We start from the raw sequence: 18356 nt of genomic DNA, 5'->3' as shown, positions 1-18356 counted from the left end.
GTTTAAATTACTTCTTAAAGCGTCAATGCGCCGCCAAATATTATTATTGCTCTTAAGTTTTTATATCCCTTCTATCTGTACACTGGCTCACCCTTCAAACCAATACAGTGTGAATGTTTGGCTGAGACTACAAAATGTCGATGTTAAAATGAAATTATTTAAACAATTTATATTTGTGTCTCATAATGTTGAACAGTCTAAAGTTAGGTAAGTTAGTAAGTATTTGCAGGTATTCATGCATTTGACCCAGTTTTGGCTAAATTTAGATCGATGTTGAGGTATAATTAGGCGAGTAAACGCACTCTGGTTATATGATTGACTCGATATACTTCGATGGCGGAACACTTTCAACAATACACTCGAGATTATGAACGTAATGAAATTGATTTATGTTTGCATTTACAATAAAATTTTAGCAATAAATGATAATATCTTATGAGTTACTGGCGGAGAAATTAATATCATATCACAAGAGAGTATTAGATTGGGTATGAATTCGGTGTGGATGGTTAAAAGGCATGAGGTAGACCGAGAAAAGGTGGCTGGACTGTGTTAGGTTATATGTATAAGAAGATAGTAGCTGAGGATATTATTTAAATATATGTAAAGATGAGGAAGAGGATAACACACTGCTCGGCTGATTTTTATTTTTGTAATTTAACCTCGAAAGGTAGGGATAGCTTGTAAATGATACTAAAATAGGTTAATCCTTTATCGTATGACACAAATATTAATATAATAAAAAATAATAAAACAAACATTAGTCAAATTAACTAAGGCTTTAATCTGAATAGTCATTGGTGGAAACCATTGACGCAATGGGCGACCCATCAGCGTTCAGGTTTAACTTAATATCTGATTTTAACAAGCATTTTAAAACTGTAAGATAACCCACAAAACTCCATTCCTTATTTAATTTATTGATTTTTTATGAAATTAAATTAAAGTGTAGTATTTTTTTCTATAACATATGTATTGTGACAGCTGTCGAAAATGTGTAGTTAACGTAGTGTACGTTTATTACGGAAAAAATAACAACAACGCGAATAATTCAAGTCAATGTGATGTTGTAAGTAGGTTTTATAAGTATTTAAATTTAAATGAAACAATCAATTTCGAACAATAAATAAAATACGCAATTAATATGTAAAATAATTTAAAACGTGTGAAGAAAAATGAGACCGATGTCAAGCTGATATGGAAATCTATGTACGAAGGAAGTATAAAGTCATCGGCGCCAATTAGTCTAGTAATAAACTTGAAATGTTTATTTACCTACCGAGCAAACAAAGTACGCTCAGCGTCGCATGAAATATAAATAATTTTTGACGTCAACTAAAACACGTGTCCCGAACATTAATTTCTACTTGCGTCCACTTTATATGCATTAAGTGAATTAAACTCCTATTAATATGACAAACACCTACTAACTATGAGATAAATGATCTTAGTATTTACTTATCAAACCATTAATACTGTCCAATGTCCACCCCTTGCCAATAATAAGAGTTTTGTATTTTTTCTATTAAGATTATTATTTATTTAAATATTGTCATACATTGATCGTAACTAGAGTGATAAAATAAATCACAAATAATACAAAAGAAAAGCACTAAGACATATTAGGCTCTGTACGCTAAGTTCAGCAGTGCAGCAAGTTTGCAATCTTATTTTTGAAAAAAACCTCGATTTTGATTGTAAATGCTAGGAAATTAACGAAAGCTGATCATCTTCAATTATTGTCAAATTGAATGAGTACTATTGCAAACGCGAGTATATTTAACAACGACAAGTAGTACAATACAATATTTAATGTAACTCCGTGGAATATGCAGTAAACGGATGTAACCTGGTTGATTACTTCGTACCAGCCTTCGGCAAATATACATTATTGATATTACATATTTAACATAGCTACATAATATATGTACCTTCCATTAACTATGACATTGTCTGTCATCGCTTGAATACACTGAGCAAGGTTGCCTTGAATTACTTGTAAGCACAAGTTCAAACTAGGCAAGCAATTTTTTTTAAATGAGATACAGCATAGCATTCTAGCGATTTTATCTGACAATAATGAGTTAAGTTTAAACTATTTGTAGCAAAAATATTATCCTATATATAAATTCCATACACGAATCTCTTAATAAAAATGTAGTATCGTCATATAAGTTATTTTTTTCTAAGTTTCAGTATTAATTTACTCGCAGGAACCTTAGGTCTTATGTATCTTGGTATTCAATTGTTCTTTTAAGGAATTATGTCGCTTAACTTTTATAAACGCGATCCATATGAGATAGTCGCAGTAAATATTAGATAGAAAAGAAAGAATATAATAACTATGTTAAGGTTTTTTTAATAATATTTTAATTTTCTCAAATACGACAATTCAAGGAGGATAAATAGTAAAATAATAAATATCCTAGGACATTATTCACACACGGCCATCTGATCCCAAATTAGGCAGAGTTTGTACTATGGAAACCAGACAACTGATATACTACATATGCTACTTTTCTTTTGTAAATACATACTTATATTGATAATTACACCCAGACTCAGGACAAACAGATATGTTCATGCACACAAATGTCTGTCCTGGGTGGGAATCGAACACACAACCATCGGCGTGAAAGGCAAGTATCTACCAACCACGCCAACCGGCTCGTCAAAGGATCTTTAAGAGAAAAACTTGTTATTAAACTTTGTTTTAATTTAAATAAATCATTTTATAGACTAAAGTTAAACGCGTGTTCTAAATTCCCTAGAATAACCGTTATCCGTTATAAACGAACTTTAAAAACACATTTTCCAAATTGTCGTCGTTGCGTGCAAACTTACAACAATGGAATAATTGCGACAAAGTTTTCAGAGCGGAAAGCGTTCGCCGTCTATTCAGTTTGGGAAATATTTTTTTCGATTTCTTGTTACAACATCCGTCTTGTTTATTTTTGAATATTGAATATAGCTTCGCGGGCAGAGACCGCGGAATGCGTTGAAAGATACAATGTCAAATTTGACATTTAAAAAAGTCTTTAATTAAAAATGTGGTTTTGTTTTTTAGTTTAAAATGATCTAAATCTAAATTAAATATTATGTACATTTAATCTAATAATCTGTATATTTTTGTTAAAATATAATAATATCTAACAGATAATGAAACTAAAATTAGTCGATACTTTAATGTGACTGTTACCTAAGTAACTTGATATATTGAAATTAAATATATTTTTATATAGATTTCTAAATAAATAATTTTAAAACTTACCTGTGAAGACTGACCATAAACGCAATCATAAAAATTACGTTTGACACTTCGCGTCAAAAATTGAACGCTTTGTATATTATGTGACCCTTCAGCACTTTTTTAATAACCAATATTATTGTAGTTATGTTTATCCAAAATTAAGTTGTCACGTGTGTGTAGATGGCACCGTCCAGAGCGGGTGCTGGGATCAGACTGCGCGTGAGGCGTTTCCTGACGTCACCACACCAAATATAGCGTCCGAAACTCTCTAAACGAATTTCCTTTCAAACGCCCAGCTTTTACCTACTAGTAAGGGTTATTATCGCATAAATCGATCTCCCTCTTATACCGTGTCGGTCGGTGAAAAGGCGATGCGGTGTTATTTTTGCCGGCGGTTTTCTCGTTTTACGCGCGTGTCTTAAAACGGCAAGGCGGTTGCGCGGGCGCATCTATCGGAAGCTTTTGTTTACTAGCCACGAGTCGATAGTAGAGTGAGTGTTTTCAATGATGAATTGCGCCATATTTGTGTCACGTTTTTATGACCACACGCCGCTGGGCACATGATCTTTACAGCGAATATGGTAAAACCTATATACCTTTCGGAGCGCGAAAAGAATGTAGATAAAAATGATTTTAATTAGAGAAAAATTATTTTATCGTTCAGAAAATTGTTCTATTCATTTATAACATAATAGGTTATTTATGTACGAGTATCATTTTATTAATTGTTTGTAATATTCTACTATATTATAAACAATTAATAAATTTATTTAGTGTTTTAAATAGTTTAAACAAAAGGATGATTTGGATTTGAAATCATTTATTAATCACAAAAATATCAATGGGCCTTTTTACTTGTTGGGATGAACACCAGTGATTGGAAACCGTTTTACTTGACTTCAGATATCAGTGTGTATGGGCTCAATCTTGCAACTGAATTTCATTCAAATCAGTTTATAAATCCGATTGAGCTGAAATATTGCACAACCTTTTGGTATAGAGATAATACAACCTAATATATTAAATTTTATTTCTTTTTTGTAAGTATGTGTTTGTGATTAGTAAAAGCTTATTTTTAATAAGGTTTTCCACTTGATAGCTAATTTAATAAAATTATTCATACTATAAGGTGTCTCAATCATGTTGCTGGTTTTCGGATTTATACACAATAAGTTGAATAAATAATCCTTGATTGTTAATTGGATAGCGAAATATCTTCAGTTAAAATTGGCGCCAATTTATGCTCGAAATTATTGAGATTTTGATATGGATTTACCTTTAATAATATCATATACAAAGGCTTTTATTAATCACTTTATGAAACTATTAAACTATTTAACCTGTGCGGCATTATGACGAAAACTTGCTATGGCTGTTTTGAAGGTTTTTGGAACGTATTTGTTATGAGAAAGCGACAAGTGATCCGACTAAGTGTCTATCTTGTATTTATATTACAGCATGAGCATATATTATGTATATATGTTTGTACCTAACTCAAAATCGTCAGTGAAATAAATCTTGAATGTGATATATATGTTAGCATAAAAACTACGTAGAACCACCTGCTCACTTCTTAATTACGTCATTTGAAACGCGTTATTGTAACGACGTATATTATCCATTTTGTGCAATTTCCAATAAGAAGATTAAGGTAACAATGCCATCGAACTAACAACCTTATCGGGGCAAAGGACACCTTTTGCCTAACTTTAACTCATGACTGTCACCCGCAGAACATCGAGCGTGCTAAATTACTCTGATTCGGGATAAGAAATGTTTAATTTGTAAATGTATAGAATGATTATTATTGATAGTTTGATGAGACTTGTTTTTGGATTCATTATTACATTTCAATAGAATTTTGCACACATAAAAGGTATACGCAACGACGATGTCACATTTGCTCAGATAGGATGACTTGAAATAAAAGTTGGCAGCGCCTGTGTTTACGGAAGACCGCGTAAATGTAAATGGTCAGAAATATAAACTTTGGGTGCTAGCCAATCTTGAGTGCATTTTTGATAAAGCCTGGGGATCTATCGGATATTTATCAAGCGAATATGTCAATCGCTACATCAATAAGTCAGTTTCCTGCCACCTCCCTGTAAGCTCCCTAGGGTATATAGGACTCCATGCCAGACAACCCATGAAAAATCCTTACCGTCTTGGTGGATCACGGTATTGCTTACAAATACATCTTCTCTTGCCATAAGGGTGGCTCAGGTTTTTACTGTGTACCATAAGTGATATTAAGGGTTTATTATTTTTTAACGGTATAGTATAGTCATCGTGGGAGTAAAACAATTGTGGTACAAGGCAGCTTGCTTTGTTCCGGGTGCCGCAAAGATTCAAAAATTAAGAGTCTTTATATAAAACGGTACTCGGTACGGTTACACGTACGCAGGACATCATTGTGTCATTTTCCATGGAGGCTCCACTGTCACAGAGCAAAACATCGCCTTAAAAACTGAACAAGTATCAGCGTCATTCAATATATAAAGCTACATTGATAAAATTTAAATCAATACAAAAACGTCTGGAAGATTCCGGTCTCACTAATTTGAGCCAAGCGTTGATATTCTTGTAATTACAAGATGTAAATTTAGTATGGACATTGACTTTCGTATTACGTTTATATACATATGGATATTATTTTGTAACTTATTAATTTTTGTATCTTATAAGATTACGCTCTTTTATATACTATAAATATTTATATTTTTTATTTTATTGTAATTATTTCACTGTTTGTTTCCTGTACACTAAATAAATAAATAAATACTTTTATTAAAAATAGCATATTGCTTGCTTTATTTATGAAAGTAACACTTATTTAGTGTTACTTTCAACAGGAAATATTTATGAAGTATATAATAATAATAATAATGTCCTCTAGACCGATTTCGGTCACGGCGGCCAATTTCAAGAGAGATAAGCCAACTATGCAGGAGATATTGTAGTGCACAAATGTGTGCGCAAACACAGGTGCACTTTCTATTCCCTAACTCTCTTAATCCGATGGGACGGCAATTCGACATGACCGGAAAGAGTTCAGGCGCAGGACTAACGGCTTTACGTGCTTTCTGAGGCACGTTAGTGTACACGCTTCCTACTTCCAGACTCCGGGCTGCTACTGAAAATTTTGTGACGGAAAAACCCAATAACTTTTTATTGGGCCGACCTGGGAATTGAACCCAGGAGTTCCGGGCCTGCGGCCTCACGTCAAGCCATTTGACTAACGAGGCAGTCAATAATAATAAAGTATAAATTACCTAATTCAAAGTAGTGGTGTTCATAATATTGCAATACTCGTAGTGTATTTGATAAGATTTATCATAGGTTTTATTTTGCGAATACAAGACAAATACAGAAATTTATAATAAATGTATAAATTATTTTCACGTATAATCGAGTCTCGAAACTTGCATTTATAAATGTAATAAATGTCTTATCGAGAATGTATTAATAACTAGGATCAGGATATTAACGAATACTGCTATGAATAAATAAATGGACTTATGATGTCCATGTACCAAGTTCTCCTGAGTTCTGGTTATCGTAATATTATTGGCGATAAAATGTTTAATTTTACTGGGCAAGGGATCTTTGGTACATAATATTAAATGTCAATCAATACAGCCAATGTTTAGTAAACCATGAAACTAACGTTGATATGTAATGTTGATGTCGATGAAATACTAGAAGTATATATAAAGTCTAGATAATCATATACTAAAATAAGAAAATTATTATTTTTATATGCGCATACATATTACATTTCTAAATATTTCGTCGAAACATAATTAAAAAATATTATAACATTTATCCGTCGTCGAAAGAACCTATTTTAAAAGATAAATTAAGAATTATATTTTCGTTTACTTTTCTTCTTTTAACTGATTGCGTGTTCATTGCTATCGTTACGATATCGCACGATTCAAAACGAGTGTTTAAAAATATCACTTACTTGTTTGATCAAAACTTTTCCAGAAGGCTTCTCTGTGACGTAACTCTGCATACCAGCCATGAGCACGGTGGCGCCTAGAAACTTATTCAGCAGAGCACGCGCTTCTGTGTCCGCACTGCTGTCACCCTCCTCGATCACTAAACGAGAATAATAATATATTAATAAGAATGAAAATGGCTGAATGAAATGAACGTAGCCTAATAATTATGACCGTAGCTCTAAATCGAACATCAAATCTTTTGTCAATTATGGTAAAACTCCTTGGTAAAACCGAAGTCGGTTAAAGACAAGTGTATACCAGCTCTTACCAATGTCAGCATTCTTCATCCTAGTCAGTATATCCTGTACCCCGGTGACCTTAGTGGTGCTGTCGAGGAAAGATCGTTCTTGACCCCGAGTGTGCCCCGAGCGCATGGTGGTGGTAGTGGTTGTACGAACGCCGTCCCCAACTTGCTCGGTTGTGGTCGTAGTTACTGTCTCGTCGTCTGAACCCAGACTCTGCTCGCTATCCGTACGTGTGAGACCTGTAGACATATTTCGTGTTTAGTGTTAATATAAGCGACTGTATCATTATTATTTTAGAATTAAAATTTTCGATCAGTAACAAAGTCAACGAAAAGTAGTTTTAGTTTGAAATAAACTAACCAGCGTGAGCTGACGAATCGCTGGAGACACTGTCCTTCATAGTGGCGGTGCGTAAGATGAGCCCCGCTTTCGGGTACATGTGACGCTCAGATTTTGAAGACTCGCCTTTGAATATTATCACAAATTAAAGTTTAAATCAGAAAAACGTAACGATTACTTATAAAGAATTTACAAATTATAATACTAAAATAAATTATAAAACTAATATTACGATGTAGTCAACTCTTTTATATAAAAGTGTATAGCTGTGTAATTAATAATTTTTTTGTATGTCAGTAATTTTAAAATATGAACAAAACTATAAGTGAGAATCGTCAGTGTATTTTAAATACCAGACTGTCATACCCGTTTTTATTTTTGACGTTGATAAATAGTAATTAAGAAACATTTTTCACTGAATTAAAAGTTTCATGTACACTAAACGTCGAAACTCGAGATCAATTGAATTTTTTTTGTTACAAATTCTAATCAAACTGTAGACACTTGACTTGAGATATCAAATGATTCAAATATACTCGAGTCGTGCTATAAATTTGTGGAAGGAATGAAAGTGAAATGAATAACGGAATAAATACGGATAATGGAATCACGCGAATAATATTCATAAATACAGTTTTGTATTCTGGGTACGAATGGACACGGATGCTTGACTTTTACTTTTTTTGAATATTAATATCGGATATACTATCGCAAAGTCAATATTTCATAGACAAAAAAAAAACCATTACAATAATTGTAGGTGATTACTACAAAAATATATTTTATGTTATAATTTGCACTTACTTGCACTTTTAATATATTTCTCCGTAAGTGATTTAACGGAATTTTGTCTAACTGTCTTTCGTTCTTCCATTCGCTTCTCTGTCTCTGTCTGTCTCTCCGACATCTCTTTGCTTCTTCTTTCCGTATCTACACTCCTCTCGATTTTCTCTTTCTGCATTCTAGTGTTATGTTGTTTATTTACACTTGCTATTGTTTCTAATTTAACGTCACTTGTACCACGTTTTTCATGCGTGTCTATGATTCGCTCCGATCTCTCCTTGTGTCCGAATCTTTCTTCGTTATCGATCTCTACGATTTTATCCTTCTGTGCATATGTCTGGTCTTTTCTGTCCAAGCTGCTAATTCCGCTGGTTATACTGCTCTCAGTGACTCGGCGATCGCTGTGTGTGAACTGATCTAGTGATGCGCGTTCTTCTTTCTACATTAATAAAAACAAAATATAAATATTTGTTTTTAAAACCTATATGTTATAAATCATCAGTTATTTCTTGAGACTAATAATAACGTAATAATATATAAATTATAATTTAAACATTATTATTGTGCCATAATAATTCACGAGTCAAAGACACAATGTGAAAGTACAATCTAACGTTGAAAAAGGTAACATCCTGATTTTGTAGTAAATGTAATATTGTCTCTAAGCAAATGAATATAAATTATTGTCAGGCGCTTACGTTATGAACCTCGCTAAAAGTTGTGCCGGTATCTCCGCCGAACTTCTTCGTTGTAGTGATAGCGGCCAAGCCATGGAGTCTTGAAGGCCTATCTCCTTGAACCTCAAGCAATTTTTCCAAATCCTTCGGTTCCGTCGAGTACGCTGTGACGGAGACCGTGCCCTCAGGTTCGCCTCCGTTCCGCGAGTGGAACTCTTGACGAATCACAGTACCTTTCACTGTCAAATGAGCAATAAAACTGTTAGTCACCCGTTTACACAATTAAGTATTGTTATCTATTACTTGCATTAATAGAAACATGCTGACAAAAAGTTTCACTACGTATCGGGTGAGTAACCTTACTACATTTATATCGCAGTATACAATTAATTAACAAGTAATTTTATAAAAGGCTTTTATGTGTTTTATGATAGTACGTACGTTTACCTAAATATATAATCCTATTCAGCTGTACAAATATTTGTAAACTGACTAAAGTGTATGATGTCAATGATGACAAAATTATTATTCATTATATACATACCTTGGTAGTTAGAAGACCCCTTTCTCAAGGCTCTTATACCAAACAGAGGTTTTCCGTCTGTATCTAAAGGCCCTGGACCATAGCTAGAAGTTATAACATCAATGGGTTTTGTGATAACCTTAGATGGACTCAACTGTCGGTATTTTGGTTTCTCGGGTTCTATTTTTTTAGAACTAAACGTGCGATTTTCCGATGTTATTTTCTTCAAATTTCTGTTAGTTACCCACGATGGTTTTTCTTCTTGCTTCGGTTTTTGTGGAATTTTCTTTTCAATATCAAATACTGTTTTTATAATAGTTTCCTTTTTAATTACGGTTTTATTGACGTCGGATTTTTGACGAGTCGGCTCTGGGCTAGGTAATCTTTCCGGACTATCATATCTGCGTCCAGGGGTTTGTTGAGTATGTTCAAAGATGTGCTCATTACGTTCTGGGCTATGCTTAGCACGTTCTGGACTATGCTTAACGCGTTCAGGACTATGCCGGAGATTTTCAGCATTTCGATGTTTTCGTTCTGGACTGATATGAGAGCGTTCAGTACTTTGAATTTTACGGTCGGGAGATAGATTTTTTTGTGGAAGACGGCTTTTGTTATCAAGCTTTTGAGGTGAAGGTGACCTTTTCCCGTTAAGGTGAGTAACTTCTATTGTATCTTTAGACGATATGCACTCAGACGTCTTTTTAGAAGACGATGAATGTTTAGATTCAATTGCATGGTGGGTTTCTATTGTTTTTGTTTTCAACTCATTGATAGGTATTTTTTTTAACTTAACGTCGATGGTTTTTTCAGTATCTTTTAAGCCGACCTTCTTCATATATGCAGTAGCATATTCGCTAAACCGATTAGATTTTGGTTTCGTAGAAGTCGTTTTGGTTGGTGACAAGGGCCTTGATTTTTTATCCGGACTATGTTTGCGAATTGGGCTTTTAGATTTGGCTGGTACTTTCGAAGGTAATTTATCTGGAGTTCGTGATCTAATTTGTTTTTCTGATAAGTTAACAGTATCTTTTGAATTACCATTCAAGGACGTTGTAACTTGTTCCGATTCCGTACGTTCTGATAACAAAGTTACATGCGTCGTTGTCTTTAAATCACGTTCAGGAGAATAACATTTCTGTACCTGACGGTCAGGGGAAGAATTATTTTGAGGCTGACGTACTGGAGAAGAAAACTTTCGTGGTTGCCGTTCAGGAGATGCTGCTTTTTGAATTGTAGATTTGGCTTGACGTTCTGGTGATTTATTTTGATATTCAGGCGAACGAGTCTTGGTCACTTTACTAGTACTTTGCTTCGTTTTTGTGACATTATTTGCTTCGACTTGCCCATTATCTACTTTCTTCTTTGCTACTCTTATTTGAGCTCTAATACGACGTCTCTGCTCGTAACCGACGACCTTCTCCAACTGAAAGTTGAATTTTATTTAAAAAATATGGCTAAATACAGTACTTAAAATATTTTTTTTTTAAACTTACCATTTGTTCTAGGAGGTCCAAGTCAAAGATATCTTCTATGCAGGGCTGATAGTGTTCAACGCTACTGCGACGACGTTCAGTACTGACAGTACATCTCTCTGTACTAGTTCGCCGAAGCTCAACTCCAAATTTCCCACTTCCGCGTCTGCTACTTATGTCAATATCATCTACCGTTTTTACTTCTTCTTTCATTTGGCTGGTTTTTGTAGGCTGTTGGTAGCCGGGTACTTTTTCTTTTAATTTTTCAGGTCTTTCTAATCCAGAGATGTCTTTCTTAGGCATATCAGCAACAGAGTGGACGTGTGACGTAGGTGCATTGAGTTCCGTCGTTTTACGTGAAGGAGATCTAGCTTTGTTGCTATCAGGCGAACGTTGTCTTAATGGCGTTGGACTATTTTGAGGTCGATATTCTATTATGGTTTCATCCGAAGGCTCTTGAGTTGTGTCAGTTGGGAAATAGTTAAGTTTCTTTTCGTTATCATTGGTATTTTTATTTTCATTAATAGAAGAATGTTGAGTTTTTATCGAATCCACTTTCGGGGACTTCTTTGTTGCAATTTTCTCTATTAATTTTGTAGACTTCGTTTGAGAAATGTCATTAGTCTTTCGATTCGTGTTAGTCGTAGTAGTGGCAATGTTTTCAAACAAAGCTTTAGCCTTCTTCACGGCTTCATTGCTACGAAGGGTTGTTACTTTTACGTTTGAAGGTTTTTCGTATGTTTTGTGATTAGGGCTTATAACTTCCTTCACTTTTGCATGCGATGATGCGGTTTCTTTGGCAAAAGAACTTCGTCTCACGCTTTCACCTACATTTGATTTTGTTTTTGATGCGGCTTCGATATTCTCATTTTCATTGTTATTTTTTAAATTAGAAACACTATCGTCGACATTTTCCACTATTTTCCTCATAATTTTGTCATGCTGTTCTTTAATTTTTTTCTCTTTTTCTTCAACTTCTAATGTTTCGTTCAAAAATTGTTCAGCAGTCTTTACAAACTTATTTACTTTATCTGATACACTGAGTAAGCAATCGTCGGTTTTTAATGAATCATCAACGTCATGAAGATCAGGTCGCTCAATTTTTTGTACTGGTTTGGTTCTCGTAGATTTAGTGTTTTCAGCTGTTTCAATGAATAAATGAGCTTTATCATTTACGCTTAATTTAGTGTAGTCGTCCTGATATGTCGTATGTTTGTCAAATTCTTCTACGATATTACGCGAAGGGCTCTTCTCTTTTCTATCAATAGGCCCCTTAGCAAACTTATTAACCTTTTCTGATACAGATAATAGGCAGTCATCTGATTTCAAATTTTCATCAAAGTCAGAGTGTACTTTTCTTTCTGTTTCTTTAAATCTCGCTGTCGTATCTTTGGTTTTAGCGACGTCTTCTATTTTCGTCAAAAATTTTGATACTTTACTGTTGACACTCAAAAGATGATCCTCATCCTTTTTGGAATCATCTACATCTGTTCTTTTAACAAACAGTTCATCGTCTTCACTTATTTCCACAATTTCATCTACTATAGATTCAGTTTCATGTATAGTATGATATCCACGTTTTTGATATTCGTCATCTGGTTCTTTTACTTCATCAGGAAATCTAGAAGAACCAACGTCCTCTGAATACCCTAACGGTGTCGGGCAAATACGATCTGGAGAATTTTCACGAGATGATTTAGCGTGCTGAACATCTATAATTACATCATCATCATCATCTGTCGAGGTATTTAATGCTGTAGCAGATTTTGGTTTACTTGTAGGAAGTTTTGTTTGGTGTTCTTTTGAATTTGGTTTTTGTGATTTTGTTGTAGTAATTGTATGTTTATAGTTTTTGCCCGTAGTAACATCGTTAACTTGGATTTCAGGTTTCGATCTAATTTTCTGAGGCAAACTTTTTTTCGACTTTAATGCTATGTCACTAGAGGTTCGTGCTATTTTTGAGTCTGTATCTTTCTTTACATTGTCCTTAGTACCTTTGCTTATGAAAGTCTTCTTAGGTTCTTGTTCTACTTTCTGGACATTTCCCGGAGATATCTTATTACTTGATATTTTACTATTAACAGTTCCTTTTGTATGATTAAATTGTTTGGTAATAGCTGCAACTTTTTTAACATCTGATACAAAAGGTTTATCTGATTTTGTTGGTGATGATGCAGAAGGTGAAGATTTTCTGAGGTGAGAAGAAACTGGCTCTCTCGGTTTTATGCCACTTACTCTGGGTACTAGAGGTGATTGTGGTCTTTCAGTCGGTGATATTGGTTTCTTAGGTGATATACTTCTAGCTGGTACAGGAGATATATTCGAAACCTTTTTCGTCGGCGAGACGTTTCTTGATGGTGGTTTGCTTGATACTTTTTGATCTTTGGGTTTTTCAGTTTTTTGTTTGTCCGATACAAATACTTCTTCATTAAGGGATTTATTTATTTGTGTAATATTTTTAATTGAAACATCTTCAATATTTTCGGTTTTAGTAATAATTTCCAAATCACGTAAAGTCGTTGATTTAGGAGTGCTCTTTTCTCGATCAGGAGATTTTGCGATACGATCTGGTGAGAGTTTTCTCAAAGATTTTTGTACCCTATCTAAAACTTCTTTTTCCTTTTCAGATATTATAAATTCAGTACTGTAGTCAAAAGATTTGTTTGATGTGGTTGTTGGAGATTTATCGTCAGCATTCATTGTTGGTGAAGAAGTTTTAGTAGTCGTTTTACGTGATGGAGATATAGAAGACCTCGGCTTAACGTAATCTGTTACATCTTCAATAATGTCAGTAACATTATCTTGTATAATACGCTCCGTAGTATAATTTTCTTCGTACTCAGATGATATGACTGCTTTCATCGGCTTTTGTGTAGATTTGGTAGGTGTAGTGACATCGTTAATAGGTTTTTTAGGAAACTTATCAATCGGTTTACTGTCAATAATGTTTTCGGACTTGTGGTCTGGACTTCTGACGCGTTTTTTTGGTAAATATTTTTGATCAACTTTCCTTTCAGGACTAATACTTGAACGATTGCGTTTGATCTCATAAATTTGCTCGTTTGTATCTTCACTTCGAATTTTCGAACTAGAAGTTGTCTTTGATTCATTTTCAATTTTTTTTACACTTGATTTATACTGATTAGTACTTTTTTCTTCAGTTGTAACATTTTGAATTTTACAGGGAGATGGTTCTCTTGATGGAATTTTGTCTGATTTACGACTTTCAGAAATATTCGTTTGGGTGGTATTTGTTTTATTATTGTTTTCTTCATTTACCATATTTTTTTGTTCTTTTGTTTTTTCAGAGGTGTTTTTGAAAGTTTCTTTGTGTAGAAAACTATTTTCCGGTGAAGAACTACGACAGGGCGATACGCTCGGTGAACTAATATTTGATTCTGATTGTTGATCATTCTTTGTCGATTCTTGTACAATTATATTAGTTTCATTTGAATCTGTTTCAGTCATTCCTAATATTTTTCGACATCTTTCTTCATATGTTTCACGTCTTTCAAATGGAGGCTTAATTTTAACTGGCTTATCTTTAGTTATTAAATTATGGTCAACAAACTCTTTAGTTTCTACATTAGGTGAAACTAGGAAATTGGATGGAGGTTTTTCGGTTGGTGAGGTCTGGTTACTTGGTTTTTTCAAAGAGCTTTTTCGGGGAAGACTATCTTTTGTTGAAAGTTTCTCTGGTGATGGTGATCTGCAGGGAATTTTCGTTAACAGTTGATTCCTAAAATCTTTTGTTTTTTCGTTATTAATAAATTCTGTTGTATTTTCAGAATAAAACTGTTCATCTAAATCTGTAATCATATTTTTATCAGTTTGGTGAGAGCTGAAATACTCGAAGCCACTCACGGATGTTGTCGGCGAACTTTCTCGAGAAGACAGTTCTTTTTCAATAGTTTTTGGTTTTCTGGTTGGGCTTGTTGAAGGTGTAATAAGCTGCCTTGGACGTTCTATCGTCGTGTTTTTATTAATTTCTTCATTAGTTTTTTCAATGTTAATAAACTCAGAAGCAACCTGATATTTGGTGTCTCGTACAGGAGATTTAGATTTAACGGGAGAAGTGCAATCTTTAGGTGTTTTATTTGTAGGCGTTGGTTTAATTGTACAATCAATTTTAGAATTCTCTTCTACTAAACTGCTTGGGTGTTTTTCTTGTATAGATTTCGGTGGTGAAGGTGATCTTGTTTGTATATTAGGTCTCTGAGAATCTTTATCCAAAACCAACGTTACATGATTTTCTTTCGAGGAGTCTTTTCTGTAGGTATCGGATGTTGTCTTAATGTAAGTAGAACTTTCGTTTGTATCAAAAGCTTTATCAGAACTAGTTTTTATAATATCAACATCGTTATAAGGTTTTGAAGTAGGTTTAGATGGCGATGGAGTGCGCCTTGTGAATGTTTTATCAGATTTGGGTTCAATCAAATCTGGAGATTTCGATTTAGTATTCGGAGAAGTATGAGTCGGCGCTGAAGGAACAAATTTTGGATCTTTTTTAGGATGATTCTCACCTTTTGGCGTTTCATGGCTTGATTGCTTGTTGGGTACAGAGAAATCCGCAACTGATTTATCTTTATTTGGGCTGCATCTTGACTTATCAGGACTAGGTGATTTGTTTTTTTGTGCTCGAGTTTCGAAATCAGTCAAGGTTTTCTTAGATTTAATAGTTGTGTCTAAATACTCAGTTTCATCTTTTGAAAAACTTTCTTTAGTAGATGTATAACTCGTTCGACGAGTTTGTTCCTTTGAAGAAAGATCACTATGTTTGGGAATATCTTTAGCGGGACTTGCTCTTGTCGGAGAAGTTGGATTTTTTTGTAAATATTTACTTGGACTAGGTGAACGTGATTTCGATAGTTTTTTGGTTTCAGTAGGTTCTGAATAATTTACATCATCCGATAAATGTATGTCAACTTGTTTTAAGGAAGAGTGTTTTATATGTTCGTTATCCACTACAGAGTACATTTTAGTTTCCTCATCAACGAATTTATAATGTTCTTGTTTAACTTTATTTATCGACGTTTCATAGTTTTTGCGGTCAGGACTAGTTGCCGTCGGCTTACTAGCAGCAGTTGGTCGCATATATCCAGGCAAATTACCAGTTTCTTCTTGAGGTATCTTTCTCGATGGGGACGTCTCTTTAGGATGTTTTTGTATTGGTTCAGAAACACTCTTTGTCGGCGAAGATGGCTTTTGCTGAATTTTGCGATCGGGACTTGGGCTTAGTGTCCTTTTAGCTTTATCAATAGTGTTAGTTTTAGTCGTCGAATATGAAGAAGCGTCAACTTCTTCATGTTTTACTTGTAGGTCATTATTATCTTGATACAGTTTAGTTTTTCTTAAATCAGGAATTCGCCTCTTCGGTGAAGGGCTGCGACTATCTAAAGGAGTTGAAGGTGATTGTGTTACATTTATTTTTCTTTCAGGGCTTAAATTAGATCTTGGATATGTTGTTTTTTCATTGACGGGAGACCTCTTTCTGTCTGGGCTTGAACTCGCTCCATGTGCAGGATAGTATTGTTTTTCTGGACTTGCACTAGATCTTTGACGATAGGTATATTGCTGTTTCCTATCCGGACTAACCCCGCTTGACTTCTCTGTAACTGAATTAGAAGAATAATGACTGGAATATTTTTCAGACTGAACTGGAACTGTGCCAGATGGGGAATGCCTGTCTACTTTACTTGGACTACCTCCTCGACTAGACGGTTTTCTGTAAGTTTTATCAGGGCTTACACTGCTTCTTAAGGAAGAGGTGCTAGACTTAAAAGTTTTGCTTCCAGGAGAAGAAGCTCTTGTAGATGGTCTAGTGGGTGTATCGGAACGTAGAGTGCTTGCCCATGCTTGCTGAGCTGGGCTCCAGTCATTGCTTATTTTCTTTTGACTATAATCAGACTTATACGTCGATTCGTATTGATCAGAGCTAGTTTTTCTTTCCGTTATTATATTTTCTCGGGTTACGTTATGAATGCGTTCTTCAATATTTTTCGTACTAGTGTCAAGAGTTTCATTAGTGTCATAATATTTAGTATTTTCATTTATTTTTGATGTGAAAACATCGCGTTTCGTATTTTCGTTGATATTAGTTTTATAATCTTGATCTTTCAATTTATCCACAGAATCATGGTCGTGAATAATTTTGTCTTTTGAACTATCGAAATGCTGGTTTCTTTTAAAATCATAATCGTCGATAGTCTTTTGCGAATCCACAATATCAAACTTAGAATTGTCAATGGTTTCACGAATAGTTTTTGATGAAGAATCATTCACATGTGATCGTTGCTCCACCTTCGCATAGGACGATTTATTTTCAATCCTTGATTCATGAGAGTGTTGCTCTGAACGACTTGTCTGTACCGCTGGGGCACGGAACTCTCGACGAGTACTAGTCACTCGTGTACCATCGGGAAGACATCTAGTCTCTACTATAACTTTTGTATTCTCATCCGGATAGTCAATTTTTCTAGATATAATCTCACCGTGATCAAAATCAGATCTCAAATTCTGTTCATAATCGCTTGTTTTTGTTAATCTATTCGAAGTGTTATCGTTGCGGTTAGTATTATATTTTTGATGCGATAGGTCATAGTTATCATTATATGGCACAGTTTCGTGTGTTGAAGATATTTGTTCAAACTTAGAGGCGGACGTTGATGAACTTGTCGTTGATGAAAATTGTGTTCCATCGTCAGTTTTGCGCACGACTTGCTCGTGTGCTGCAGTATTAGATATATTCTCATTACGCTTGAGGCTGGTGTTACCGTCATCATATTCCGTAATAGCTTGTTTGTTGTGGTCAACAGCAGCGAACTGGCCACGACCACCATCGACGTCGTAGTGACCCTCGATGTTGGCATGGACCGACTTCACATGCGTGTGTCCATCATCCGTCGTTTTGTTCTCAGATTCTACGTTCCAACCAGCATTGGAAAGCTCCTTGAGATCTGTAAATTATAAATGGTAGTAAATATGGGAAATTTTCATTTATATTTTTGTTACTGGTTAATGAGAGTTAGTTCGGTTAGAGTAATGTCGGTGGCAGTAGTCG

The 18356-nt window shown here is 34.5% G+C and overlaps 1 protein-coding gene across 6 annotated transcripts in view; it reads right to left on the bottom strand.

The window, feature by feature from the left end:
• The window catches only part of LOC126773703 (microtubule-associated protein futsch), an 83226-nt gene that overhangs the window by 20926 nt on the left and 43944 nt on the right, over nucleotides 1-18356 (bottom strand). For 5 of the 6 annotated variants that reach the window (XR_007669763.1, XM_050494781.1, XM_050494784.1 and 2 more), the window contains 7 exons: nucleotides 11318-18252; nucleotides 9846-11247; nucleotides 9323-9540; nucleotides 8646-9063; nucleotides 7863-7967; nucleotides 7526-7741; nucleotides 7218-7354 (listed from right to left, as the gene is read on the bottom strand). Coding sequence is in view for 5 of the 6 variants with exons in the window: in XM_050494781.1 (XP_050350738.1) it covers nucleotides 7218-7354; nucleotides 7526-7741; nucleotides 7863-7967; nucleotides 8646-9063; nucleotides 9323-9540; nucleotides 9846-11247; nucleotides 11318-18252 (9431 nt within the window). In the remaining variant the exon portion in view is untranslated. The remainder of the gene's footprint in view (nucleotides 1-7217; nucleotides 7355-7525; nucleotides 7742-7862; nucleotides 7968-8645; nucleotides 9064-9322; nucleotides 9541-9845; nucleotides 11248-11317; nucleotides 18253-18356) is intronic. The other variant, XM_050494783.1, reaches the window with a different exon arrangement.

This window comes from Nymphalis io, chromosome 15 (genome assembly GCF_905147045.1).
Source record: "Nymphalis io chromosome 15, ilAglIoxx1.1, whole genome shotgun sequence".
Classification (NCBI taxonomy): domain Eukaryota; kingdom Metazoa; phylum Arthropoda; class Insecta; order Lepidoptera; family Nymphalidae; genus Nymphalis; species Nymphalis io.
Note: the sequence above shows the minus strand (reverse complement) of the source record. Positions and strands in the feature narration are given on the sequence as shown.